Source organism: Lygodium microphyllum, chromosome 20 (genome assembly GCF_053477565.2).
Source record: "Lygodium microphyllum isolate KBCC chromosome 20, Lygodium_microphyllum_v1.1.10, whole genome shotgun sequence".
Lineage (NCBI taxonomy): Eukaryota > Viridiplantae > Streptophyta > Polypodiopsida > Schizaeales > Lygodiaceae > Lygodium > Lygodium microphyllum.
The window spans coordinates 66,174,515-66,202,133 of record NC_141154.1 but is presented as its reverse complement, the minus strand read 5'-3'; the positions used below and the strand labels follow the sequence as shown (position 1 = coordinate 66,202,133).

Here is a 27,619-nt window from a genome sequence, read left to right as displayed (position 1 = left end):
TTCTAATTCCTTAGACTTGGGCTCCATATCAGTGAGACTGGTGAGTGTACCTGGACGCGTACTATCTTCATAAATTAATGCAAATTTAATTGCCTCTTCAAGCGTCTTAGGTAAACTCCGTTTTATTTCCTTTTTACAGGCTTTATCCAGTGTCCTAATGAATCCTCTTGTTTTTTGGAATTCATCAATTCCTTCTAGTTTGAGGATTATCTCACGATATTCCTCCAAATATGTCAATAGGGGTCGTCCCTTTTGTCTGACATAATCCCAATCTTCCAAATTTCTTTCCATTTCATTTTCAGGAAGAAATTCTTTTAAAAATACGGATTCAAATTGAGCCCAAGTTTCAGGTATTTTATTCGCCTCCTTTAAGGTTCGCCACCACTTATATGCTTTGGGCCCCAAAGTTAAACTGGCCTCCAGTGCTTGGAGATGTGGTGGTGTATTTTTTAATTTATGTAAATCTTCCCATTTTTGGAGGAAATTAAAGATTGTATCTTTATTCCTATCTTTTTCCTCCCCGTAAAATTGAGGTGGTTTCATATCCTTTAAAACCGGATTATCCCTCAATTTATGGTAGGTTTGGGGTTCCTTAGGATCTCGCATAGTCACATCTAAATCTTTCGATGAAGATGGGACATCCGAGATTTCTATCTTATTCTTATCTCTTTCCAACAATAAAGTTAGTTGAGATTTTATTTCAGTAAGTGTTTGAGTTAAAAACTCCATTTGAACCCCCTGAGTTTGCACACGAGCAGAAAGATCATCAAATTACTCTCTTGTGGCAAAAATTCTTCCCATTGTTCTTCTTGTATGTCTGGTTCATGGGGATCTGCCATAGGTTGATCCCCAGAACTAGGACTTTCCATTACCCTTTCTTTCCCTTTTTCTGCCATTAATACACTGGAATTGGAAAGCAAAAATAAGAAATTTGCATACAAGATAAAATACTTCCCTGATTTTTTATGGCAGGCTGTGGCTTCAGTTATGTATGAAGTTTTCTGCCTGTCTCACAACAGTCGCAGTCTTATCCGCCTCAGAAGCAGTCCTATCTGTCAACAGCAATCTGATACTGGCAGCTCCACTTCTGATCTGTTTCTCGCGGCTGCTGGCAGCTTCACGTCTGAGCTGGTTCGTCCTCGCGAATGCTGGCGACTCCACTCCTGGTCCTCACGGATGCTGGTGGCTGATCGCCTGGTCCTCGCGACCCACGTTTTTTTTTTAAATTTCTTTTCTTTTCCTTGCCCGTCACGAAACGGGTCACCTTAATGTGACGTATCGTTTTCTGCCCGCAGCGAAATGAGTCATTAATGTATGTGATGTGACGTGGCTTCTCCCCTTTTACTTTTCCTTTACGGCCCGCTGATATTCACGCGACGGACGGAAGAGGTAACGGCCCGTTTTCCTATGTGACGGTGCAGGGCAGAAGTGACGGCCCGTTTTTTGATGCTCACGCAATGTTACAAATACTGACGAACCAACTAACGACTGACATCCTGACGGATTTCTGTTCGATTGATGATCAGAAACATAGGCTCTGATACCAATGTTAGATTACGGGCACAGATTTCCTGAAAACTGATGGAAGCACGAGAGTTCTTCACCTCCTAGCCATGCCTAGATAAGTGCTGGCCCTCAAGCTTATCTCTTTGCCAGCCGTCAACTTGCTGGAGTCCTACTATTTCTGGACTCCCTTAACCTCTAGGCTCCCCTAAACCCCGTTCGGGCGCCCAAGAGCCCGGACGGTCTTTCTCGTGCATGTTCCCCTAAATTTACCTTAATGTAACATTAAATATCCCTTTTAATGTCACATTCCACACTTATGACCTTAATGTGACATTAAATATCCCTTTTAATATCACATTAATGTCACAGTAATGCTTTGGTGAAAATGTTTGTAACATTTTCTTGTGTAGGATACATTAAGATGATCTCTCTTGCATAACATCTTTCTTTCTTTGACATAATGATAGTGAACCTCAATGTGTTGTGTGTGAGCATGAACTACAGAATTTCATGCAATTACAATAGCACTTTGATTGTTAGAGAAAATGGGTGTAGCTCTCCAATGAGATTTGTGGATCAACCAATACTCTATGTACCCAAACACATTCAACTAGCCAGCAACCTTACAAGACAAGGTAGCCACTATGGGTTGTTTCTTGCTAAGCCATGAAATCCATGAATGTCCTAGAAAGAAGCAATATTTCTAATAGATTGCCTAGTGTGTGAGTCACAACATAACTTGAATTGCTTTAAGCTTGTAGTTGTAAGTCTCCTCCCTAGGAAAGGGGCTTTGTCAGATTGGCTGAGGGTGGGTTTGCTGTTCAGATAGAGGTGGCAGCAGCAGAATGGTAGATTGGGGTTGGTACTTTGGTTGAGATGGCAGCGCAGCTGCAAAAACATGTGCAACAAGGCAAGGCATAGATGGCATTGTATAGTAGTTGGCGAGCGGCGGGAGCTGACAGTTGGTGATGTATAACAGACGGGCGGTGGCATAGTTGTGTGTATTGGCATTGTGAGCATTGTAGGTGAGCACGGTCGGGTGGCATTATAGACTGGGCACGAAAGGGCTATGTGACTGCAATTGGGTGGTGGCCTTTTGCGGGGGAGTTAGCAACAATTGGCGATGTTGGGTGGTTGACAATAGCTTCTTCTCTTTGGGCGGCTGAATAGTGGCAGTGCCGTAGCAACAACACTTCCCTCTCCTTTGCGGATGGAGTTGGTGGCGGCATGGGTTAAGCCACCCAGCCACTGCAATTAGTCGCTAGGCGGTGCTATAGGCTGGGTGCAAAAAAGTTGTGTGACTGTAGTAGGGTGGTGGCCTTTGGCGGTAGTAAGTTGGTGGTTGCGTGGATAGAGTAGCTCTTTCAACAATAGCTTCTCTTTGGGTGGCTAAATAGTGGCAGCGCTTCAACAATAACACTTCCCTCTCCTTCACAAATGGAGTTGGCAATGACATGGATCGAGCGCTTTGATTTTAAATGTGAGAGCAGGTTGTTGGCTATGGAGAGAGAAAAATGAGACAGTAGACAATGATAGTGTGTGAGTTGAACAAGAGAGAGTACTTGCTTGCATAATTGAAAAGATAGATGAAAGTACAACTAAGGTTTAGGTCTAAGGTTGACATAACCACACTTCCACCAACTAACTAGAGTTAGGTTTATTTACTTAGAGCGTAGTGTCACTACTTTAATATTCTAAGACACTACCTGCACATACCCTACATTGTTACTTTAATAAGTGTCCACACCACAAATTACATTGGGCACTGCTCAAAATTGACAAATTCTAACAAAAAGAATGTGGTGGTTGATGCATTGTCATATAAGCCTAAGATTTCCACAATCATTATGGTATATCACTTTGAATTGGATGCCATAAAAGATCACTATGTTAATGATTTAGACTTTTTGAATATGTATGATAAGCTTTGCAATGGCTAGAGGCATGAGTACTTTGTGCTTTTAAGGTGATCTTTGAGAGTCATGCTCCTCTTTATGCAAGGCATAGAGGGATTGATGCTACAATTAAAGTAGTGAAGCACTTCTTTTATTGGCCTTTGTTGAGACACGATGTTGAGTAGTTTGTCAAGACATGCATTGTATGTTAGAAAGTGAAGTACGATGGATAAAAGATGTTGGGTGTTGGGTTTCACTCATACCTACACTCACAAAGGAGTGTTGGCGATTCAATAGGACATTGGGGTACTTTTTACTCTCGTACATTACTATTTTACTTTTTTTTTTGGGCATTTTTTATCATGGCAAATCAAGGAGGTGATGTATTTACCTATATATCCAAGGAGGACAGGTTGGATGGCAACAACTATTCACTCTGGTCCTTCATGATGAAGAATGTGTTGATTGCGAAGAATCATTGGGACTACGTAAGCGGAGAAGAAGTTTGGCCTGGAGTTGTGGCTTTTGCTACTCCTCTAGGAGGATGTGGACAACGGGCAACTCAGCTTGTTTAGCTTGCTCCACTTCAGCCACTTCCCCAAAGATAAGTAGCGTAAAAGGCATAAGATACATGGGATGCACAGGCTTTGTCGTTGATTGCATTGATAGTTCAGCGGTCTATTATCCCTCACATTCAGTCTTGAGCTTCTTCACGAGAAGCTTGGCTGATCTTGGAGCAGATGTTAGAATGAGACCTGTATCTCTTTCTTGAAGAAAGAGCTTGAGACACTGAAGATGGATGAGGGTGATTCTATGCAGGATTACCTAAACAAAATTTAGGACTTCCATGAGCAGCTTATGAATGTTGATGAGTATTACTCAGATGCATAGATAATATCTACTACATTGAATTCATTGCCGCCCTCCTACTTGGCCTTTCATATAGCCTTGAACCTCACCATGAGGATTGCCCCATAGCCACTTACTTTTCTTCAGTTGGTTAGTTTGCTCTTAGAGGAGGAGCAAACAAGAAGAAATAGTGGTGTGGATGTTATAGCCTCTGAGCAAGCTTTTATGGCACTACAGAAGGGCAATGATAGCCAACAAAGAATGCTTCGGAGTCCCAGAGCTTTGGGACTTCAGGCACTTCACAGGGTAATAAGAAACAAGGGGGCACGCAAGCCAAGAAGGGCAAATGCCATTATTGCAAGAAGCTAGGTCACTACATCAATGTGTGTAGAAAGCACATAGCCAAGGAGAAGAAAAAGGAGTCAGGGATGTTTGTTTTTAATGCTCCTTCCATTGCTATTGAGTCAATGTCCTTTGTTGCAGATAGGGACCATTGTTTTTATACATGTAGTCATGACTCTTCTTGGGATGATAAAGCGTTTAGCTCTACTAAGGATGTTGGCACATGGTTTTTTGATAGTGGTGCTTCTAGGCACATCACATCTCGCAGAGATTTGTTTGCTTTTGTTGGTGCAGTCTCAGTTGGCAAGTCTGTACAGTGTGCCAACAATGCATCATACCTTGTTAGAGATATTGGGGAGATTGTGCTCACAGCCATTGATGACTCTATTCTTTGCCTACAGGATGCTTTGTTTGTGCTAGGTATAAAGAAAAATTTGTTATCTATTTCTTCTTTGGCACGGTGTGGTTTGCCGATCAACTTTGATGATGACAGATGCATGGTGCAAGATAAGGAACACATGACTTTAGTCTTAACTGGCACTCTATGTCATGGGTTATATAAGTTAGATGCTCTTTCAGTTGATCAGTTGGCATATTTAGCATCCACTCTTACTCTTGCTATGCTACAGACGGAGTTATGGCATGCTTGCATGGGGCATGTAAACTATGGTAGCTTGATGCTTTTACAGCGTACCTAGATGCTAGATGGATTACCTCTCTTGGAGAGATCTTCTGAGCACTTATGCGAGGGATGTATTTTGGGGAAAATGCATCGGTTTTCGTTTCTCCATGATGTTGCTTTTAGAGCCACATCCAGGTTACAGTTAGTGCACTCAGATGTATGCGGCCCTATGCAGACAAAGTCATTGGGTGGATGCTATTTTGTGACTTTTATTGATGACTTTACTTGCTTCTGTTGGGGCTATTCTTAAGTAAAAAAGTTAGAAGTGTTTGATGCATTTTTGGCTTTTGTAGCTCTTGTTGAGAACCAATTTGGCTGTAGGGTGAAGACTCTACGTTCAGACCGAGGGGGGGAATATATATCCTCTGCCACAACAGAATGGGGTTGTAGAGAGGAAAAATTGGTCACTCATGGAGATGGCCAGATGTATGTTGAAAGTAAAGAGCTTGCCACACAGTTTTTGGATGGAAGCCGCTATGTGTGCTTGCCATGTTTTGAACAGATGCCCCACGAAAGCATTAAAGAATATTATGCCTTTTGAGGCTTGGAACAACTGGAAACCTTCTGTTGGGCACTTTCGTACTTTTGGGTGTCTTGTATAAGCATACATTCCCAAGGTACTTAGAAAAAAGTTGGATAACAAGGCTGTCAAATGCATTTTTGTGGGGTACACTAGTGAGAGCAAAGGATACAGATTATACGATCCTATCTCCAAAAAGGTATTTGTCAGTAGGGATGTACTTTTCGATGAAAAATCAGAATTATCCCTCGCTGGTTTTGACACATATCAGACTACTAGTGATGTAAGGGTTGCTGCCCATTTCATTTGGTGATTCAACTGGAGTTTCAGCAAGTGAACTTAATGTTCAGTCAGCTACTCCATTGGATAATGCAGAAAATCAGCCAGTGGCTGATCTGAATATTCAGCAAAGTGCTGAATTTGAAATTCAGAAAGAGCTTGTGCACAGTCAGGAGGCAAGACAAATGCCTAGATGGTATTTACAGACAATGAAAGATAGTCATTTGGATGCTCCCATGGCTGGTTGTACTAGAAGGCAAGCTCATATGCATGATATTGCACATACCATGGAGTTTGTTATGGCAACAAATACAATTGATGATGAGGAGATTGAATGTTTTGAGGATGCACAACATAGTGTGCATTGGTTGGCAGCAATGCAAGCTGAGTTTAATTCCATCACTAAGAATCAAACATGGGATTTAGTGTCTTTGCCTATTGGAAAGAAAGTCATTGGAACAAAATGGGTCTACAAGGTGAAAAGGAATATAGATGGATCCATTGACAAATATAAAGCCAGGCTTGTAGCCAAGGGCTATGCATAGAAGAAAGACATTGACTATGAGAAGACATTTGCTCCTACCTCCCGCATGACTACCATCAGGTCTATGGTTGCTTTGGCTGCCCATTATGGATGGACTGTGCATCAGTTAGATATAAAGACTGTATTTTTACATGAGGAACTTCATGAAGAAGTATATGTATAGCAGCCCATTGGTTTTGTGGTTGAGGGATTGGAACACTTGGTTTGCAAGCTGAAAAAGGCTTTATATGGCTTGAAACAAGCTCTTAGAGTTGCAAAGATTGATGCTTTTTTACTTAGCTAAGGGTTCATAAACAGCTCATCAAAGTCTATTCTTTATGTATGTAAAGAGGAGGGATCCATGCTGATCATTTTTCTTGTGTTGATGACCTTTTGCTTATAGGGACACATGTTGATCGGATTTCAGCATTTAAACAAAATTTGTAGCAAACTTTTGAGATGTTAGACTTGGGGCCTTTGCACTATTACTTGGGCATTTAGTTCATTCATGATGCTAGAGGTATCAGTTTATCACAGTCAAGATACATTGGTAAACTTCTTGAGAGGTTTGGCTTATAGGATTGCAAGCCAGTCTGTACATCAATGGAACCTGGATTGAAGTTGTCATTGCATGATGACAGTGACTTATTTGATATACACACATATGCTCCAGTAGTTGGATGCCTTATCTACGTATGCAACACTAGGCGGGACATACAGTTTATAGTTTCAGCCCTCAGCAGATACATGTATCGGCCACGCATGCCACATTGGCAAGTTGTCAAGTGTATTTTCCGAAACCGGTCTATGACTCACATAAAGCGGTAATCCCTTCAATTAATACACAGACTTTTCACATACACACACAAACAGAGACTTCACTCTCTCACTCAACACCAGATTGGCTCCGAAGTCCGGCGCCCCTTTCGGTATTTCTTTATCAATTAAAAGATGAAAAGTTACAAAAATGAAATGTTCCAAAGTACAAAACGTGTGAATAGTTGGCTTTCATATTTTTTGAGCAAATTTCAGTTGCATAAGGACAATACAACATATCTAGAACGACATCCTATGGAGGAAAACATTTTTTGAGGATAACTCAATAATTCAAGTGCAAAATTGCAATTTGAAAAACATTGTATTTATTGTTTTTGTTGTCTAGCATATCCAAAACAACATCGAAAACACTTTCTGTGAGCATAACTCAATAATTCAAGTGCAGAATTGTAATCTGCAGAACTTTGTATTTACTATTTTTACATGTTTGTTGCCCTTTTTCTCAGCCTTATTCCATTCCAGATCTGTTCCATACCAGTTGGACTACAAACCCTTTGACCCTGGCATCATTCCAACAACGAAATAGTCCCACAAACAGCACTAAATCAGAGCTGAAAACCTTGTTTTTCTGTGGCGTGATCAACACTTTCTTTAGTTCTTGTATTGGAGGAGCAATCAGCTGCTCTTGAACCTGAACAATGAGGCTCTTCGCTCAAAAGAAGAGCAAAGAAAACACAGAACTGTTGTAAACGCCCCAAACAACGTAGTATGCTTAACAATTATGATATTCTCTCGTTTTCGAGATTTAATATAAAAGAGAATGAACACTTAAGCTGAAAATGAAAATTACTCATAAAATTACAGCCATGAAAATGTAAAAGTAATGGAGACAAGATTGAGGGCTGAAGATGGGCAACACCCCCCCCCCCCCCCGAAGGAATGTATTTATGCTCAACCCAAGTCCCTTAGGGAAGAGCTCAGTTACAATCAACCTGAGAGTGAGGAGAAGTAATTCTCACTCTCACAAGATCATGCAAAGATGTAGAAACACACATGCATTATCTATTATGCAATGATAAGAACTGATTTCTTTACAGTATGAGAGAAGAAAGAGGGGAAAATAGCCTTTCTCCATCGTTGATCAGCAGTACATGGATAGGGCTTGCTTCTTGTTGCTAAAATGGAAGAAAGAGCTCGAGAAGGAGGTGCTGTAATGAATTTACAGGCTTGCTGTCTTGTAAAACAGCAGTGATAGAAGAGGGAATATGGAGGAATTTGATAATGGAGAAGTGGGGGATGATGATGGGGATGGATGGGCCAGTTTCTGGCTATCTGTGGTGGGTGCTGTACATGAGTTTACAGCAAAGAAAAATGATGCTGAATGAAGAAAAACAAGCTCTTATTTATAGGAGAGGGAAGAGCTAGTACAAAAGGGGAAAGTGGAGTAGCACAAGACAAGTGTCCAGCCACATGTCATGAGATGTGACAAGTGGTGGGACACTTGGAAACTTGTGTGACAAGTGTCTTGACACTTGTCTCTTCTCTATGGTCTTCCTTTTTGGGCTGAATACTGTCAAGAATAGAAACAACCAAATTTAGTAAGCACAGTCAGAGTACAGATTTTACTATTTTTAGAATGACATCCTTATTTTTTAGGACTAGCATTTTTAGGCTAATTCAAGGCTCCTAAAATTTAGGGACCCCCTCAATATAGGTGTCATATGAAAGCTTTTTCTGCGTACATCGCAAAAACGGTATCAGAATCTTCATGTGACTTTCCTATGCAAAGAAATGTGCATTTCAAGCTTTCAGTCCACACATGCACATTGTACAAGCATTTCATGATCATGCCATCTTGTTGATTGTAACTGTCTGTTCTGGCGGATCTAGTCCACACTTCAAGGCATCAATCCTTTCTGTGTGCGAGTCTAACCCTGATATGTGTGAGTTCTGGTCACAGGCGCCCAATCGGGCCATATAGGTGGAAGTGTGAACTATCTTTTCTCTAACCCACCGCGTGGGTCCACCATAACCTGTGACCACTCATCAATGGCAAGCTCCAATGCACTTTTCTTTATATCTAATTAGTGCAAAGGAAACGAATTTAATAAATCATTATATAGACAAATTAATGAAAAAGGATACAAATTTTGTTTCTATAGAGTTGTAACAACTGTACATTTGATTGAATTAGCCCATTATGTAGAGCATTTTCTTTGAGAATAGAGAGAGGATTGACCAGAGGGAGGAAGCTCTACCTTCGTACATGAGTTAGAGACGAAGAAGTATTCTTCATAGTTGATGTACTTGCAGCAATTTGCCCTCAGCCCCTGAAAACTTCACGCTCAGATCTGTCCCTCATGCCTATTACCTTTTTTTAAAATGCTCTCTCTCTCTCTCTCTCTTTCTCTCTCTCTTTTGGAAAATTGTGCCCAAATTGTGACACATGGCATACATGTAATAATTTTCCCATTTAAACCTTTTGGTCTAAAATTTTCCATGATCGGTGCAAAATTTGACCTTGGCGTAACTAGAGAATTAATCCTCGTGCAAAAACAAAGATAGTGACGTGAACAGATTCTGGGGTTCAAAAATAGTAACTCTCTAAATTTATAGGGATGTTGACTCTTGCATTCCTCAAGTTGTTCTGAGCAACTTTTATCATTGCAACCACATCAAAAAGTGTAATGTGGCTCAGTTATGGTAACTTTTATTCTGTGGGCATTCTCACATGTGTATTTTCTGTCTTGGCAAGGCTCAATATCCTGTATCATTTCCAGTGGCTAAGCACATAGTCCCAAACCACTTACATTCTATTCTTCAGTGCCGACTCAATCTGGCCCCAAGGCTCAGACAAACCATTAGTCCAATTTGTCTCAATGGCTGTCTCTTTTGGCCATGCAAAGATCCCTGCTTAATCTAAGAGAACTCTGGGGATAAAAAGCAACAACTAAAGAAAAGAAAAATAAAATATTTATATAAGTAAATAAGGAAAGCAATTGCAAAAAGTATCACCACTTGGTGATATTTTCTGTTACTTGCAAGGTACTAGATCTCTTGGATTGCTTTATGCCAAGGAGGGACCACTGCACTTACATGCGTACAATGAAATTTGATTGGGTTGGTGATTATGATTCACGTCACTCCACTAGTGGCAATTTTTTCTTTCTTGGCTCATCTTGCATATCTTGTCTTAGCAAGAAACAGTCCATTGTTGCCACATCGCCATGTGAAGCTTAATACAAGACAGCTTTCACTACCACAGTTGAATGTGTATGGCTTAGATGCTTGCTAGCTGATTTGGATGTATTTGTCACGGAGCCTACTCCTTTGTTCACTGACAGTCAGGGTGCCATTGTAGTGGCACGGAACCTAGTTTTTGATGCACACACGAAACACATTGAGATCCATTATCACTTTGTCAGAGAGAGGCTGCATGTTGGAGATATCAGCGTTGTTTATTGTCCTACCACCAGTAATGTGGCAGACATCTTCACTAAAGCTCTTTCTCGTGACAAATTTGAAGCATTTCGCAACGCTTTAAATTTGATCTCGTTTGGTGACGGATGACCCTTGTATTTTGATCACTCTTCACTTTAGGGGGGTTTGTTGGGTTTCACTTACGCCTACGCTCACAGAGGAGTGTCGACAATCTCAATAGGACATTGGAGCACTTTTTACTCTTCGTATGAGAGGTTTTTTCCCCTATATTGATTTTGTTTATTTTATGTGCCTATGTTACACATTTTCAGGCACTTATTGTGTTGCACACACTCCGGTTGTAAACATCCTCTTACAACCCTAAGGTTGAAGGGTTGTACCTTGTACTTTCATCTTACACTTTTAATCTATTGCATTGGGTGTTGTGCTTCCACTTTTAATCTATTGCATTGGGTGTCGTGCTTCCACTCTCCATACTGTCTACTCCACTCTCAGTTGGTGAGCTTCGATCCACTCAATCTCTCACATTAGGTCTATTGTGGCTCTTGCCTATTTTAGATAGGCCTTGGCAGAGCATTGCTATGGATTTTATCTTTGAGCTTCCTAGAATACTTATAGGGAATGATGGAATATAGACCATTATTTGCAAGTTAAGTAAGCAGGCTCATTTCGTTCTGATGAAGAGGAAGGAGATAAAGGCTAATCATATAGTACACTTATTTTTGCAGCATGTGTTTAAATATCATGGTATGTGAGAGTTGATCATTAGAGATGGAGACCCTCGGATGACCAGTTTGTTTTGGAAGGGGCTGTTTGAAAAATATGGATACCACGTTGAGATTTTATTTGTCTTTCCATCCGCAAATAGATGGCCAATCAGAAGAAGCAAATTCTACAATGCTTGACCTCTTGAGATGCTATGTATTTGAGCATAAGTCACAATGGGAGCAATATTTGCCTGTGGTAGAGTTTGACAATAACACTGTGCATAGTTTCACTAGCAAAGCTTCATTTGAGGTTGTGGAAGGTGGCAACAAAGTGCACCCTATTTTGCATCCAATGAATAAGATCTTTGAGGCTGATCATTATGTGGAAAACATGGATGTAGCCTATGCAAAGGTTAAGTATGCTTTTTAGAGGTCTCAAGAGAAGCAAAAGAAGACATGTTCAAGAGAGAGAGGACAAGAAAAAGCATGTAATGTGCCATGCAAAATATCTGGATTGCCACGCTAGGCCATGAGTGACACCTCGAAGGTTCAACTTGTAGTCAGTCATTAGTTGACTCTTTTCTCCATGTCTTTCTCTCTCCTCATCATCAGTACGGTGCAGTCCATTACTTTGTTTCTGCTCAGAGCAGTCCGGTTCAGTCTCTCTCTCTCTCTCTCTCTCTCTCTCTTTGTGACATGATCATTGCCATAAAGGAGGAAATCTCCAAAGCAATGGACTTTAAGCTTGAGGCTATGCAACTAAGGTGGGTGGAGGTAGTGAAGAAAAAGGAAGGTGGAAAAGGACAACCAAGAAGAGGGGGTACACATTGTCAATGCTACATTGGAGCAAGAGAGAATGAGGTAGGCGAGGCGACTAAATGTACAAGTAAATGGCCTATCAAGGAGGACTCATCACTTGAGGAGGATACTCATCACCTGAGGAGGATAGTAAGAATTTGTGCATATGCCTCAAATATAAAGAGAAAAAAGCACTCCCCTTTACGAAAGCCAGGAGAGTTGGGAAGGAACTGCAAAAATGCACTCTCATCTCGAGGTTTTAGGATGAAATAGAGAGGATGGTCTTTATGAGGAAGAAAGCCATAGTACGTGGAGTCCCAGGGAATCCCATCTATTTGGAGGAGGATCTTACTAGGATGCAAGTGTAGCATAGGTGCGCAAGTATGCCCAAAATAGTCAAGGCTAGGAAGGAGGGCAAGAATGCAATATATAGAGAATGGCTGAGTCATCATTCATGGCAAGGCAGTTTAATAGGGATGTGTGGCCTATGAGACAGACATGTTAGAGATACTGATGATAGTATGGAACTATAACGGCTTATTATGGATACATCCAAGAAGGATGAAAGAGGTAATGGAGAATCATGAGGTGATTTTGATCATAGACTCACCAGTGTCGCGAGAGGGGATTGCCCAAAGTACATGGATATGTATGGAAGTCGACGCACAAGAGCTACATGGGATATTAGGGCACTACTCGAGGATCAGGAAGAGTGGTGATGTTGATCAAACAAGAGCTACACGATAGAGTCCATATCATGGTATGAGATCCCAATGCACGATACATGTGAATCAGAGTGGAAATCTCCTGTGGCTAGATGTTATATATTGCCCTTTGCTACTCTCCCCCATGGGGGTTGAGGTATGCTATTGGAGAGCCATAGTAGCAGAAGGGAGAGGGAGATGGAGGGGGAGAGTTTCCTTTTAGAGACCTATCCAGTGAGATTGTACACTACTCTAGTCTAGGGAGATTCTCCCAGTTGGAATTTTAATGCAAGGATGTAGAGTAGATAGTTTGGCACATATGATTTTGAGGATTCAGGGAGGCTATAGGTGATGGATGTAGAGGAGGCAGGCACATACATGATATCCGTTGATATTGGAGGAGAGAATACTTGCTATGGCCAATACCTACTAGAGCTGGGGTCTCGATTCTATCTCGTTATTTACAACGAGACAAAGAAGTGGCTTGGATTTGGAGCACTCACTTACTTCCAGCCCATGGTCCTCAACACAGTAGATTATGTACTAGGTTTCGTCGAGACGATGGAACTAGTCAAATCCTTCGCCATCCCTCCTTGCCTAATCAAAGCAGATCATACCTCCTTGTCCCTCACTATATCCTCCTCTCCACACCCATAGATACTAGCCATTGTCCATACCCAATCCACCACTTTCTATTTTAGGCATGAGCTAGTTGACATATACAACTATCACATATATGATGGGCTCACACAGTTTGAGTATATTGCCCCCCTAGGGACACTCATCTCCTAGTTCATCTCCATCCATGACTCGCTCTCTAGAGCTTTACACACTCCACATAACACTAGCAAACCCACTTGACCTGGGACTATGCCTCAAAAGAGGTGGTATGATGATGCAGAGAGCTATACATGCACCTCTTGATCTAGAGAGGGCTAGGGTCTATTAGAGAGAGAGCAGCCCACAGACAAATGCGGATCTTGACTTGTTGTAAGCGACGGGCATATAAGGAGGGACAATATTGGGATTTGTACCATTTGCTCACGAGTAGAGATGTAGCCACAACATGGTGCAGATTGTGGGAGCCATGCCACCCCACAACCATTAGTGACTCAAAGACAACACACTCCTATGAAGAGGGACTATATGATATACCACACTAGTCATCCATTCTGCACCCATTGGTGCCTCGCTCCACCACATCCACCTTCTTCACACGTGATACTGTGAGGAGAGCAATAGAGCCTCTACAGCATGGACTATTGATGGATCACACATGTATACAAGGTGAGCACTTCATTTATGGAGTTGACATTTTGGCTCGTCTCCTTGCTTTTATGTTCAATAGGGCCCTAGCAGAAGGCTTCTGAGATGAGTGGACCATATATACCATCGTGCCCATCCACAAGAGTGGAGACCCCCTAGATCTAAGTAACTATAAAACCATCATGGTGGGCCATAAGTTGGCAAAGACATATGGAGTAGTAATGGAGGCAAAGCTTAGTGCATATGTAGAGAGATGGAGATTGAGAGCAATAGGACAAGTTGATTTCAGGTAGGGATTCTCTACACTTGACCACATCTTACCTTGAGGAGCATGATTGAGCAAGTGAAAATGAGGAAGAAGAGACTGTATTACTGCTTTTTGGATTCTCCTAAAGCCTTTGATATGATTCCACAAAATAGACTACTAAAGAGGCTACAGACATTGGAGATCCCATCGGATATGATTTGGGGTATCTATGCACTATATGAGAGAGTGGTGGGTCGAGTGAGATGTCCAAGAGGACTTATGATGTGACGTGTAGCACCATTGGAGTAAAACAGGGATGTCCTTTGTCACCTAGACTCTTTGGTCTCTATTTCAATGAGATATAAGATCACATCACATGAGGAGGTGAAGGGGTGGAGCTTAGTAGGTATATTGGTATTTGTTATGCTTTATGTTGACAATATTGTTCTAGTCTTTAAATCACAAAAGAGCCTGCATCAACATCTCCATGCCTTTTATGACTTTGGTACACAATGTGGATTGATTGGTTAATCTTGGGAAAATCGAGATCCTAATCTTCCACACATTGGCCCCAGTGAGGAGGAGATCAGTCTTCACCCTAGGAGTTGGATAGGTGGAGGTTGTGGATTCATATATCTACCTCGGGGTCACTTTCACTACATCCGTTGGGAGATTCACCTTGGCATAGGCAGCCAGAGACGACTCACATGAGGATACACAACATTGGCCATGATGGAGAGACAGTGCCACCAGGCACACTTTTAGGAGGCTCGCACATGGAGGTGGCTATTTGACACACTGGTCACACTAGCGGTGATGTATGATGCAGCTATTTGGACTCTTGGCTTGGCTACATACCTATGCACACAGATCGAGAGACCATAGATCATAATGCTCTTATAGATGATCCGTAGGAAACCATTAGTATTGTATGCATAGCAGCAAAGAAATGCGTTTCTTTAGTTTGAAACTTACCAAACGTTTCTTGAAGTAAGAAACATTTTTAAGAGTAAAAAACGTGGGTTTTTAAAAAAAAGTTGGAATCCAAAAGCATGTTTTTTTGGACAAAAACTATTGGGCAATGTTAAACATGATGATGATGATGATGATGAGTAATGACTCGTGAGAGCTTGAGATTTTGAATGAGAGGCCAACTTTTTGGGATTTTGTTTAGTTATTGGACTTTGTCAATCTAGTATTTGGTCTTGTCTTGAGAGTTGATTATTATACACTTTTAGTCTCATTTATTTATGACGTATTATGATTCATTCTTGATTTTGACATTTTGTCAGTTTGTTTTGAAATGAGAATCATGATGTTTCAACTTGACTTAGTCCATATTGTAGATAGGCTATTTTTATGTTTATTTCAATTTCCTTTGTGTGATATATATGAATCATAATGTTTGAGTTCTAAACCATAGTATAGCAAAGACTAACTTTGACATAAGTAACAAGTTTATAATGGATCATGGATATGTAATGTATTATTTTCAATTGACTCTCATGTATTATCACTCCAGCTCAATTGGCCTTTCTTTGTTTAAGAGAAAATTCCATGGAGATTTAGAAACCCTTTCCCTAGTCAAAACTATAAAAAATCCATATATTAAAAACCCCGCGTTTCTTATTTTACCCCCACTTGAAAGAAACTTACGAAACATGTTTCTAATATTTCGTTTGTAATGGCTGCTATGACTGCATGAGATTATGAGAGCTAAGTTTACTGCACCCCCAATGATGATGGAGGTCCTTTTTCAGACGATTAGCTTCATACACAGAATACATGACATGCACCAAGATAGACTACCTAGAAGAACCTTCGAGGCCTCTAGGCAGCTAGTTGAGGAAGGAGAGGAGACTTCATGGTATTCATAGGTCGAGCAATGGCTTATAGGATATGGGATCGTCATGGACTATCTCCCGTCCTTTCAGTATGACCTTGACTCCCTCTCTATACATCTCTCCCACAGAGAGAGGAACTTGGTCATGTAGTAGGACCTTTACTAGTTGTACATAGGCAACCCCTTCTCCCAAAAATGTTGTACTATAGAGACCACTTCATGAAGACTACAACAGATGGCTTCATTGAGAGACATCGATACCTAGATGTATACATGCCACATGAGAGGCGAGTAGCCTGATCAGGATATCCTCTCATCGGCTTGAGATTAAGATTGGAAGGGCAGTCCACATTCCCCAAGCTAAGCGGATTTGTAGGTTATGCCAGAGGAGGTGGAGAGCGAGGAGCTCTATATTTATAGATGTAGAGCCTATGGCATAGTTTGACCTAGGTGCCATAGAGCTCCTCGATTAGGAATTGGCCCATGTGGCGCTGGTGTGGGGACTCCATGACTAGTTTGAGGGACACTAGCGCCACGTGGGCCGGTTCCTAATTGAGGTTCAGAGGCTCCACACATCACTACTACAAGTTAGCACTGCATAGAGGGGGACGTCAATCATAGCTCATCGATATCTTCCAAACAGTGACCACACACACAACATCCATACAAAGAGGGGTGACAATCCAAACAGTTGGGGAGATTGGAGTAGCACACCTTCTGTTGATACAGGGGTACCGGACACACATGCTACATCAAAGAGAGATGAGGGAGTTGCCAGTGACATGAGCAGCAATTGACAGAGTTGAGAGCCCAACTAGATGCTACCTCCATACTATTTCATTTGGGATATATGACATACTCTATCCATCGATCCTATTTGGGTGGAACTAGATATAGGGATATCATTCACCCACATAGCTAGATATGTACTATCTCATCCTCCCATGTGAAGATATGCTAGGGTTTGCATTGAGGAAACATAGCATGTATGACCAAGATTGAAACACAAAGACTCAAACAGAGACAAGCAAAACTCAAACCCTAAATGCAAAATGCAAAACTCAAACACAAAAACAAACATAGAGAGAAGAAACTCTGAAGTGAATGAATGTTGTAAATGAATGTAGGAGTGTATAGAATGTCCAAGGGCAGAGTAACGCAATGTCGGAGAGTGACGTCCACGGGCGACGGATCTTGAGTGTTGTAACCACAAGTTGGAGATGAGAGAGTGCTGAATAGTGAAGGACAGCAGGTTGGTCACCAAAACGTAGCAGTCGGAGGTTGAAATCTAGTAAATGCAACAATGTACCACGAGAGGAAGGCTGAAAACTGATCACTCGATGTAGAGAAGCATTAGGCGATAACCAGGAGAGATGTTTGCTGATGTAGATAGCTTGCTGGACAGAAAAAACGCAAATACGGCAGTAGTTGTCCAATGGGAGAGATGGTAGCAGCTTGTCGCCTGGCACCAAATGCTGAAAATGTAAGCTGATCAAGTACTACAATGAGACAATAGATGGAGACCTCCAAAAAGCAAAGTGGGATAGCAGATGGTAAGTGGCTGCTGGCTGAAATCTGCACAGTAGAGTGAGAAACCTGCACAAAAGGATAAGGCTAAATGGTGGGCAGCTTATCTATTTATAGATGTTGAAGGGTGCTATACCCATCACAAGAATGTGAAAATGCAACAATGATGAAAATGATTGAACAAGTACTATACCCATCACAAGAATGTGAAATCTGAATGACCTCTTAATATCTTAATTACAAATGTTAAAAATACTCAGAATGTGAAATGTGAATGAACTTTTAATATTCTAATTTCAAATCTTAAGTGGCAATAACTAAGTGAGGTACAATGCCGTAGAAAGGAGGCAATCATATAAGGAAATGGAGCAAGATGGAAGGCTCAATGCAAGTGATAGAAGGGCCACATAGGAGTCAGTTACTTAGCTCCATCATATGTGATGCACAGGAATCAGGGGGGACTCAAGAGCTGGTTTGAGCTGTGCAATGTGAAAGGTAGAATTGAAGGGACTTAACAGGTTGGTGTGCCATCTTTCAAAGAGATCTTGAATGTGAGCAGTGAACCAGCAATTGTAGGTAGGGGTATGGGATTTCGTCTTTTGAGGAGGACCTACATTTCAGATTTTGATGGAGTAGGCTGTATGAGCAATTTGGAAGTAGTGCAATTTGTATTTGGTGGCAGATGAGGGTGTTGGAGGTTAAGGGACTGGCTGGAATGACAGCATGAACAACAGGGAGCAGTCTCCAGCCAACAAACAGCCTGTGTTTTGATGTAGACCACCAGGGTGGACACTTTCGAGCACTCAGTGATGTGGCAACATGGTTGATGAGCAGCAGGGACCTGTGTTTTAGGAAAAGGGAAGGTAGTGTGACAAGTCTTCATAGAGCTGGAGCAGTTGGTGGAGGCTGCAGAAGCCATGCTTTGAGCAGAGACAGCAGCACTAATTTGAAGTAGGGGTGTTGACACAGGCCAGAATTCGTTGACAATGTGTCAGCAGCAGGAGGTGCCACCAAGGGCTGCAGCAGTTATGGCAGAGGTAGGGGCTGTTGAGGCTTGCTGGAATGCCACAGTAGCAGCAGTGGGGAATGGGGAGCTAACCTTTGCAGGCCTGATGGAGAAGATATGGCAATGAAGATTAATGATTGGAGGATAAGATCTGTGTGGAATTGTAGTTACTGAAGGATTGTGGAGCACAGATGATGGTTGAGCTGCTAATGGTAGGTGATGGCTGTATGGTCAACATTCAAGTAATGATGGAAGTTGGTGGTTTCTTCAGCCAACACATAGTCTTGCTTTGGCTTCATAGCATTTGTGCTCTTCCCTTCAGTGCTGTAGCTCCCAACTCCGTTGAACCTCTTGTTTCTCTTGGCTACTTTGGCGCTCATGCATTCTCATTCTGTCCACTGACTATGCTCACAGATTGTTCTCTCCATGTAAGCATGAGCTGGTGATTGCAGAAGGGAAGGTTAGAAATTCTTTTCTCCCGTCTTTGGGGGGCTTGTAGAGGGACTGGTTTCAACATTCCTGTTGATGAAGGTCATAGCAGCATGTGGTCATGTTTAGGCAGAAACAGTAGTGTGGAGACTGAAGTGGCTGCCCATCAAGCTTGCAACATATTGTGTATGCACAAGGGAGGTGAATAAAATGGAACTGGCATCTTAATACTTGCTTATACAGCGATTATGATTGTGCAGCTTCCAGTAGTCATTCAGGGTGTTTGCATGGCAGACTTCTGTGGTAGTCCACTTGCATTTTTTGTGGTATCATTTTTTGTCTTTGATTACTGTGTGTGCATAAGAGATTTAATGGGTTTGGATTTTGCTCGTGTAATCAGTCTCCAATTGTTGGTTTCAGTTCCTTTTGTGCTTGTTGCAGTTCAGGTTAGCTGTTTTTGCTTGGCCCAGTCAGATAGTATGCACTAAAGGGTTTGGATTTTGCTTGTGGAGTTAGTCTCCAATTGTTGGTTTCAGTTGCTTTTGTGCTTGTTGCAGTTCACGTTAGCTGTTTTCGCTTGGCCCAGTCGGATAGAATGCACCTAGTCACAAGCTGTAATGTCTACTTCAGCAGTGTAAATAAAAAGATACCATTGTGGGCTTTACTGAAAGAGAGAAGGGGATGTGAGGTTCTTTCTGCATCAAATTCCTTGCTTCCCATATTTAACAAGTTTGTGAAACATCGAGTGTAAAAGGTTTAATGTGTTTGCTGAGAATGCTCTTTGAAGTAAAAAAAGGATTGCTGAGGAATTTTTCATACGTAACATTCAAATATCCTACTGCTGATGTTAACTGCAATTTTTAGGTGCTGGTTCCCATTGCTTTTGGCACAGAGGAGATTGAGGCTGTCGTAATTGTGGATATACTCAGGAGAGCTGGAGCCGATGTACTTGTTGCATCTGTGGAGGAGGATTGTTGTATAGAGGCATCAAGGCGGGTGAAGCTTGTGGCAGATGAAAAAATTTCATCATGTGTTGGGAAAGACTTTGACCTGATAGCTTTACCGGTATGCAGAATTCCAGGAACTTGTTGATGCGGCCTTTGCCTACTCTGATGTACTTTGTTTTTTCTGGTTTTGCCTACAAGGAGCATCTTTTGAGACTATCAAAGTTGATGATGTAACTAACCCATTTTTGAAACATTAGATTGCATTTAAGAACTAATCACTACTAGAGTCTGTTTGTTAAGTTGGCATGGCCCTTTGACATTCTGTATACTCCTTTGCCTGCATTCATATCCTCAAAGCATACTGCAAGTATTGTTATGCCTCCACTCATTTTATGTTAATTTTGCAACACATTGTCACAGAGCTGTGTTCTTCAAGTTTAAACTGTTTTCTCAGTGCATGTGAAAGGTTTTAGAGTGTCATGTAATGGAGCTTAGGTTCCCTCTAGGGAGGCATGCCAGGTTCTTCACGACTGCGGGACTCTGAACATCTCAAGCATATTGTGACTGCTCAAGCAGAGCAAGGAAAGCTCATTGGTGCCATTTGTGCTGCTCCAGCTGTAACGCTACAAGAATGGGGCATTTTGGAGGGGCGGAAGGTGTAGATTTTCCTTTCCATGCTTTACTGCTGTCTTTCCATCACTTTCCATCATGGAAAGTTTCTGCCTTTTCGTTTAGTAAAGTGATTGTTGTTGTGTTTTGGTCATCTTTGCAAATTGCAGGCAACATGCCATCCATCTTTTATTGATAAACTGAGCTCCTCTGTAACAGTGGGCTCAAGAGTTCAAACAGATGGCTTTGTAACTACAAGTCAAGGGCCAGGGACTGCTTTTGAGTTTGCTTTGGCGTTTGTTGAACAACTTTTTGGAAAAGAGAAACTTGAAGAAGTCTCAAAACCACTGGTATGCTGACAGAGAAGTGATAATAGAGAACTGTATCTTTTTACTACTTTCCCGATATGTTCCCCACACCCCCCACCCCCACCCCCACCCCACACACAAAGCAACCAGAGCATAAAAGAGGATGTTTTTGCATTCAATTACCTAGATGATGGGTGTGTTATGCAGGTCCTCCTACAGGAAAGTGGTGCAGAGTCATGTAGGGATGAATTCAACTCTCAAATTTGGACTGCAGCTGGAACTCCACAAGTAATACTTATAACCCAGAATTTTCACCTTGTTCCTTGCACAAAATATAAGTAATAGGACAGTTGTTAATGGTGGCTTTGAACAACCAGTCTCTTAATAAGAATGCACGTTGTTATGTTTCTGGCCATCTATCCATGTAGCTGGTTCAAGGATATTGTGCATCAAAAGTTTTACATCTATGATTACGGGTGGGAAATCCAAAGAGCGAGACTAAGTTGCATGTGGTTGACCTTTGGTTAGGATATTGTCAATCACAGAGTTTGTGGTCCTTTTACAAAATCATTCAAACCTAAAATCTTTATTATCATTTTTAGTATCACATCCGTGCTGCTGAACAAAGATGGCGATGAGACATTCAGAGTTTTTGGTTGAGCTGCTGGTTAAGTGTTGCTTGATTGGCTTCCTGCCATTAATTATGCCTTATTGTACTCCTATGGCTATGATCATTGCTCAAAACTTTATATGTGAATGGCATAGGCCTCCTACTTTTTAAGAATGTCTAGATTGTTATGCTCCTTTCTTGTAATGCTACAGATATGAGGAATTGATACTATTTGAACCAGGCATTATCATGTTACAGAGGACAATTATCATGGTCTACAATGTGCAAAAAATCATGATGCAATTGATTAAGGCAATGGTGAGGCTGGCCATTCATGACTAGAACCATGTACATACATTGAATACTAGTGTTGTTGGTTCTGGACCAGTTCTGAGAAGATCCCTGTGTGCTGTATTTTGAATCACTCATCAAACCCGGTTTTTTATTCCATGCAGAAGACCTTTGTTGAAATAAGAAATTGATGAGATTGAGGAAAGGTACCCTGAAATTAGATGATTTTACTTGAAACAGAGTGAGAGAATATTTGTGTATTCATTCACATGCTTGAGAGATCTTTATGTACAAGGTTTTAGTAGTTGCTTTTCTGATATTATGCATATTGTGGATGATTATATTGTAGTTGCTTATATGTTTTGGATGATCCAGATTTGCACCATGTCTCTTTCAGGTTTTGGTCCCAATTGCTAATGGCTCGGAGGAAATGGAAGCCATTATAATCATTGATGTCCTCAGGAGAGCTGGTGCAAATGTTGTTGTAGCTTCAGTTGAGAAGGATTTGCAAGTTGAAGCATCCAGAAAAGTGAATATTGTTGCAGATAAACTGATTCAAGATTTGGAGGAAACAACCTTTGATCTCATAGTGTTGCCGGTAATATGTCTGTTTGTGTGGGGTTTACCTTTTTCTGATATAATCTTTCTGCTTATGATGTAGCCATCAATCCCTTATGTAGATGCATCTTGGGGAATGCTGAGCTGTATCACGTGTTTTCTCTTTTTCTCTCTGAATTAGTTAGCCTATTTAAATTCTTTTGTGTTTAATAAGGTTCTTTGTACCTAGGATTTGTGGTGCTAGATTCACCACGTGACCCACTTCACAATGTTAAGCCACTGCCGCTACCTTCACCTTCCCTTATATGGTACTGTGGTGGAGCAGAATCTGAATGCTCATATTTGAAAATTTGAAGCTGCTTATGCTTTAAATTATCCTGGTCAACTGGATAATTCCTAACAAGCCACTTTGTTTGACACTGTTATGTGAAATTTTGAGTTTTTCAAGGCAGAAAGATCTGTAGTCAAGTTAGCTCATGTGATCTGTCTAGGTTCTTACAGCACATCACCCTTGGAAAGAAAACATGGCCAGAGAAATATGAGTGAACAAAAAAATCTTTTGTTACACAAAGCTTATAAATGCAAAGGTTCTGTCTACCTGTGTGATCCTATGAATTCTGATGGTAATTCTGATAGATGTCGGATGGAGGATAACGAATGCAGAAGATGTGATTGTTACACAAAGCTTATAAATGCAAAGGTTCTGTCTACATGTGCGCTCCTATGAATTCTGATAGATGTCGGATGGAGGATAATGAATGCAGAAGATGTGATTGCTCAATAGGTATGATATATTGAAGGGTAGTGTTGCTCGTCTATATATACTGTTGGGGGTTGGCTAGTCATGGATGCATGTGGATAGTTTCCCTTGACTCAGGGGTGAGCACCCATGTGGTCTGACTGACATTTTCATAACTCAACAATATCTTTGGTGTTTGGTGGAGGCTACCTGTCCTAGAGCTGCTGCCCAACCTGGGGCTGCTGCTAGTGTTTTGGAGCTGCTGTCCACACTGACAGGCTGCCACTCCATTCATAGGAGCAGCTACCTATCTGTATTTTCAGGGTCTTCAGCTTTTGGAGGCTGTCACCCATCAGTTGCTGCAATTGTCTACCTTCTGAGGGCTGTCGTCTATCAATTGCTGCAGTCACCATCCATCAACACCGGTTTTCGCTGGCTCTGCCCTTCCTGGAGGTTGCCAGCCATGATTTGGAGCTGTTGCCAACTGTTTTAGAGGTCTGTCACCTGCGCCTTTTGTTACTTCTCCTGTTACAGCCTGTTGGCTGTATTCTCGAGCAGTTGTCCATCTTCCTGGAGGCTTTCTCAGCCAGCTGATATTTGTGGTCTGTTGCTGTTGCCCCTGAAGATTACCTTTTATTCACCATACCTATGGAGGACTGTGTTTGGCTCTCTTCACTGCTGTCAACATTCAGCTGGTGTCTTTCTTGACATTGACCTGCCCGGAGGAGTGTGTTTCACTCCCTCCAGTGCGAATCCCTTCTATGAATGCTTTGCCTGGATTGGTCTGGATAGTGCAGTCATCTCAAGCCACTCATCAATGCTGGGCTCCTTGGCTCACCCCTCGGGAGTCAGCTCCGGTCCTAGAGAGGATTGAGGCCAATTGTCCTCATCATTGGATTCTTGAGGCTAACTGTACTCATCATTAAATTCTTTCATCATTCGTCTATCCTCCGTGTTTTCGAGTTCATTCACTACTAGTGTTTGCCATACACTATTGTCTCCACCACAATCCCTATTGTTTCTTCGCATGGTATTAGAACAGAGGTGCTCTAAAAACTAAAGATCCATCCTAGCCTGTCATTATAGGTTTGCTGGGAGCAGACGTGTCTGGCATCCAGACACGGATCCTAAAAGCCAGCACAGTATCCACCATTGGCTCTGACAGTGTTGGATGAAGATGACAACAGAAACAGAGGTACAGCAGCTACATTCTGATCAGGTAGATGATGACATTGACACTATGGATGATGGGAGGAGGCAGGGTGACTGGTGGGCAGCCTGCAAATGATCAAGACACTGCCTGATCTGGTTGTTGATAACAACTGGGCATCTTGAAAGCAGCAAAGTGTTGATGTAGCAATATCTCCAAAGAGGCTGACTGCTTCCAAACTGATGTGACTATGTTATGGGTGAAGTTGCGAAGCTGTGGCAGTCTCTCTGGATAGCTTGTGGTAGCTGGGACAGGTACAGTGAGACTAATGTGGCAGCATGAGCAGCTGTGTGTGAAGATCCTAGGCTTTGGCTCTGAAGGAAGAATCCTTCGCAGTGGTATCGGAAGCCTTTGGGCAATAGAGTGACGTAGTTAGGGATGCTTCTGACACCACTAATACTCATGAGTGCTCGTCTTGCATTGAGGGCACCTCTTGGAAGATCCTTTCTTGTCTTTCTTTTAGTTGGTTAGGAGGAGATGGCGGTTCTACCTAGGGCCAAAGCAGCTTCAGTGGAGATCAATTAACCCATGGGAAAGAGAGTTGGGTCATTGTTATGTGCACTATTGTGATGCAATGTACTTCATCGTCCATTTCTTTGGGATCATATCTCTTTTTAGCGACATGAAAGAAGAGTCCAGTTTGTTGTTCTGAAAAGCTAGAACTATGCGCTTCATGTAGTGGGTGGCCAGGTGCTTCAGAACCATTGTTACATGTCTATCATCTATAGTCAAGTCTTGTGTCACACAAAACTCAAGCCGTATAACCTCTGTTGTTCTTTGAGTTTTTCCAAAGAAAAATGTTCTTTAAAAAGTAGCCGTATACTTTTTCCTGATTCTCTTAACTTCATCATTATTTGATTCATCCCTCATGGTGGAGATACTCAAATACTAGACATCACCAATGTCATGGGTGACTGGCATTTGAAACTGATCATGTGAAAATGCAGCATTTTCAACAAATAGGACATCCCTACTGACAAAGACTTTCTTCGTGCGTGGGTCATACAAGCGATAGCCCTTACTTTCCGAACTGTAGCCAATAAATATGCATTTTATAGCCTTGTCATCAAGCTTCCCATGAAGCTCTTTCGGAACACGTGCATAGGCTATGCAACCAAGCACCCGAAAGTAGTCTACTTTGGGTTTCTTGCCATGCCAAGCTTTGAACGGTGTGATCATCAAGGTAATGATTCTGTATGACCCAAGTAAAGGGGTACATAGCTTTTCTTCCATATAGTTGCAAGTTTGCAGTGTCTTGCAACCTGCTTGGTTATAACTTCTACCTAATTTTCAGGGAGGAATGCCTGGAGCTCAAAGGCTGCATGATGCTGAGGCTTTGAAGAAGATACTAAAGCAACAAGCTGAGAGCAAGAAAGCACTGGGTGCAATTTGTGCAGCTCCTGCTGTGGTGCTAGAAGCAAGTGGGCTTTTGAAGGTCAGTTTCAGCTGTGTTCTTTCGACACAACAGATGGACTGTGGGATAGATAGAATGTCTTTTGCATACTAGCAAGCTTTTAAACATTTGTTGGCTGCATGGACTGGAGAAGAGCTCATTGAAATTGATTTTCCTTTTGCTAGAGCTCTGGAAAAGATTTCCTTTAATTATATGATTTTTACTTTTGCAGGGTAAGAAAGCCACTTGTCATCCAGCATTTGTTGGATGCCTTTCAGATTCAAGCTCAGCAGAGTCACGGGTTGTAATAGATGGATTTCACATCACAAGTCGAGGACCTGGCACAGCCATAGAGTTTACACTGTCGATCATTGAAAAGTATTTTGGAAAGGAGAAAGCCGTGAGTATTGCAGAAGCAATGGTGTTTCCATATCCATGTTAAGTCAGCTTTGAAAGACACTGAGGAAATGGCCATCTCCCCATCAGGCTTCCATTTTGTACAAGGTCAGCTATAGCCCATTAGATTTTTCTACAGTTTTCAAGAGCTTGTCTCTGTGAGTTTGATAACCTTATTGAGAGAAATAATAATAAATGGTTGTGCTCCCTCTTCCTCAAACCAATATTGCCCAATGGTGAAGCTGATGTTTTCACATGCTGGGAAAATAGAATGCTGCACAATGTATTATTACTGGGAAATTGGCCTACTTTATAGTTGGGATGTGTCACCATGGGTTGGCTATTCCTGTTTTTTTGAAGAGGACTGACCTATAGGTGTCAAAGTTGTGGCCTGATTGCTTTTCCATGGTTGATTGCATGTTTTATCACACAACTAAAGCAGTGTCAAACTTGGAAAAAGAATAATAGTTACGATCTTGCATTAGTGTTTACTTTATTAAAAAAAATTAGAACCAGCTTGACACAATCCTCAGATTAGGTGAAGTTCTTGGGGGAGCATACGGCTAGGAAAAACAAGAAGCCAACTGCAAAGAAAGCAAATACTCATAAATAGGAGCAATGTCTAATGTATTCATCACAAGAAAGACGTTTTGAATGTGGCTACAATAAGAGGTATTAAGAGTTATTGTTGTTTACTATCCCTAGCTTCTATTGTTAACTGTCCTATTACCTTATATCACTTTCAAGAATTGGATGCAGTTGTAGTAATGCCATAACACCACCAAGGGCATGGATGTATTGGCTTAAATTGGGTGCTACTTAAGTGACATGATAAACTGTACTTGTGGCTTTGTGATTTGCACAAGTGATACAAAAATTCCAATGTGATAGAGAAACGTTGCAATCTTTGGGGTGCATGTGATTGATTAGCCACATGCTACAAGTAACCACATAATAATCAGTTTCGCCCTCTAGTGTAACCTAAAGCGCTTAGCTTTGTTTATCCCAAAAAATCATTTGTACTCGCATGCTAAGAAGGCACTTCTTATTCTTTCACTTGACTTTTGTTGATGCCCTATCGAGAAGATTGTGAAAACACATACTAATTGTTACCTCTATTGGTTATTGATGCCCAAATTAGGTCGTTAGTAGCCCAAACCCCTACAAATGCTAATTTTTAGTCTGTTTTCTTTGTTGGTTTTTGTTGCCCAACTTCG

General features: G+C 41.6%; 1 protein-coding gene across 1 annotated transcript in view; it reads left to right on the top strand.

The window, feature by feature from the left end:
- Positions 1–26,842, top strand: part of LOC148018976 (protein DJ-1 homolog A-like) — a 48,977-nt gene extending 22,135 nt beyond the window's left edge. Inside the window, exons 2-8 of the mRNA XM_087701485.1 lie at positions 20,206–20,406; positions 20,795–20,944; positions 21,068–21,247; positions 21,413–21,493; positions 22,504–22,704; positions 25,908–26,048; positions 26,239–26,842. Of these exons, the coding sequence (XP_087557611.1) occupies positions 20,206–20,406; positions 20,795–20,944; positions 21,068–21,247; positions 21,413–21,493; positions 22,504–22,704; positions 25,908–26,048; positions 26,239–26,448 (1,164 nt within the window). The 3' untranslated portion in view covers positions 26,449–26,842. The remainder of the gene's footprint in view (positions 1–20,205; positions 20,407–20,794; positions 20,945–21,067; positions 21,248–21,412; positions 21,494–22,503; positions 22,705–25,907; positions 26,049–26,238) is intronic.
- The last annotated feature ends 777 nt before the right edge of the window (positions 26,843–27,619 follow it).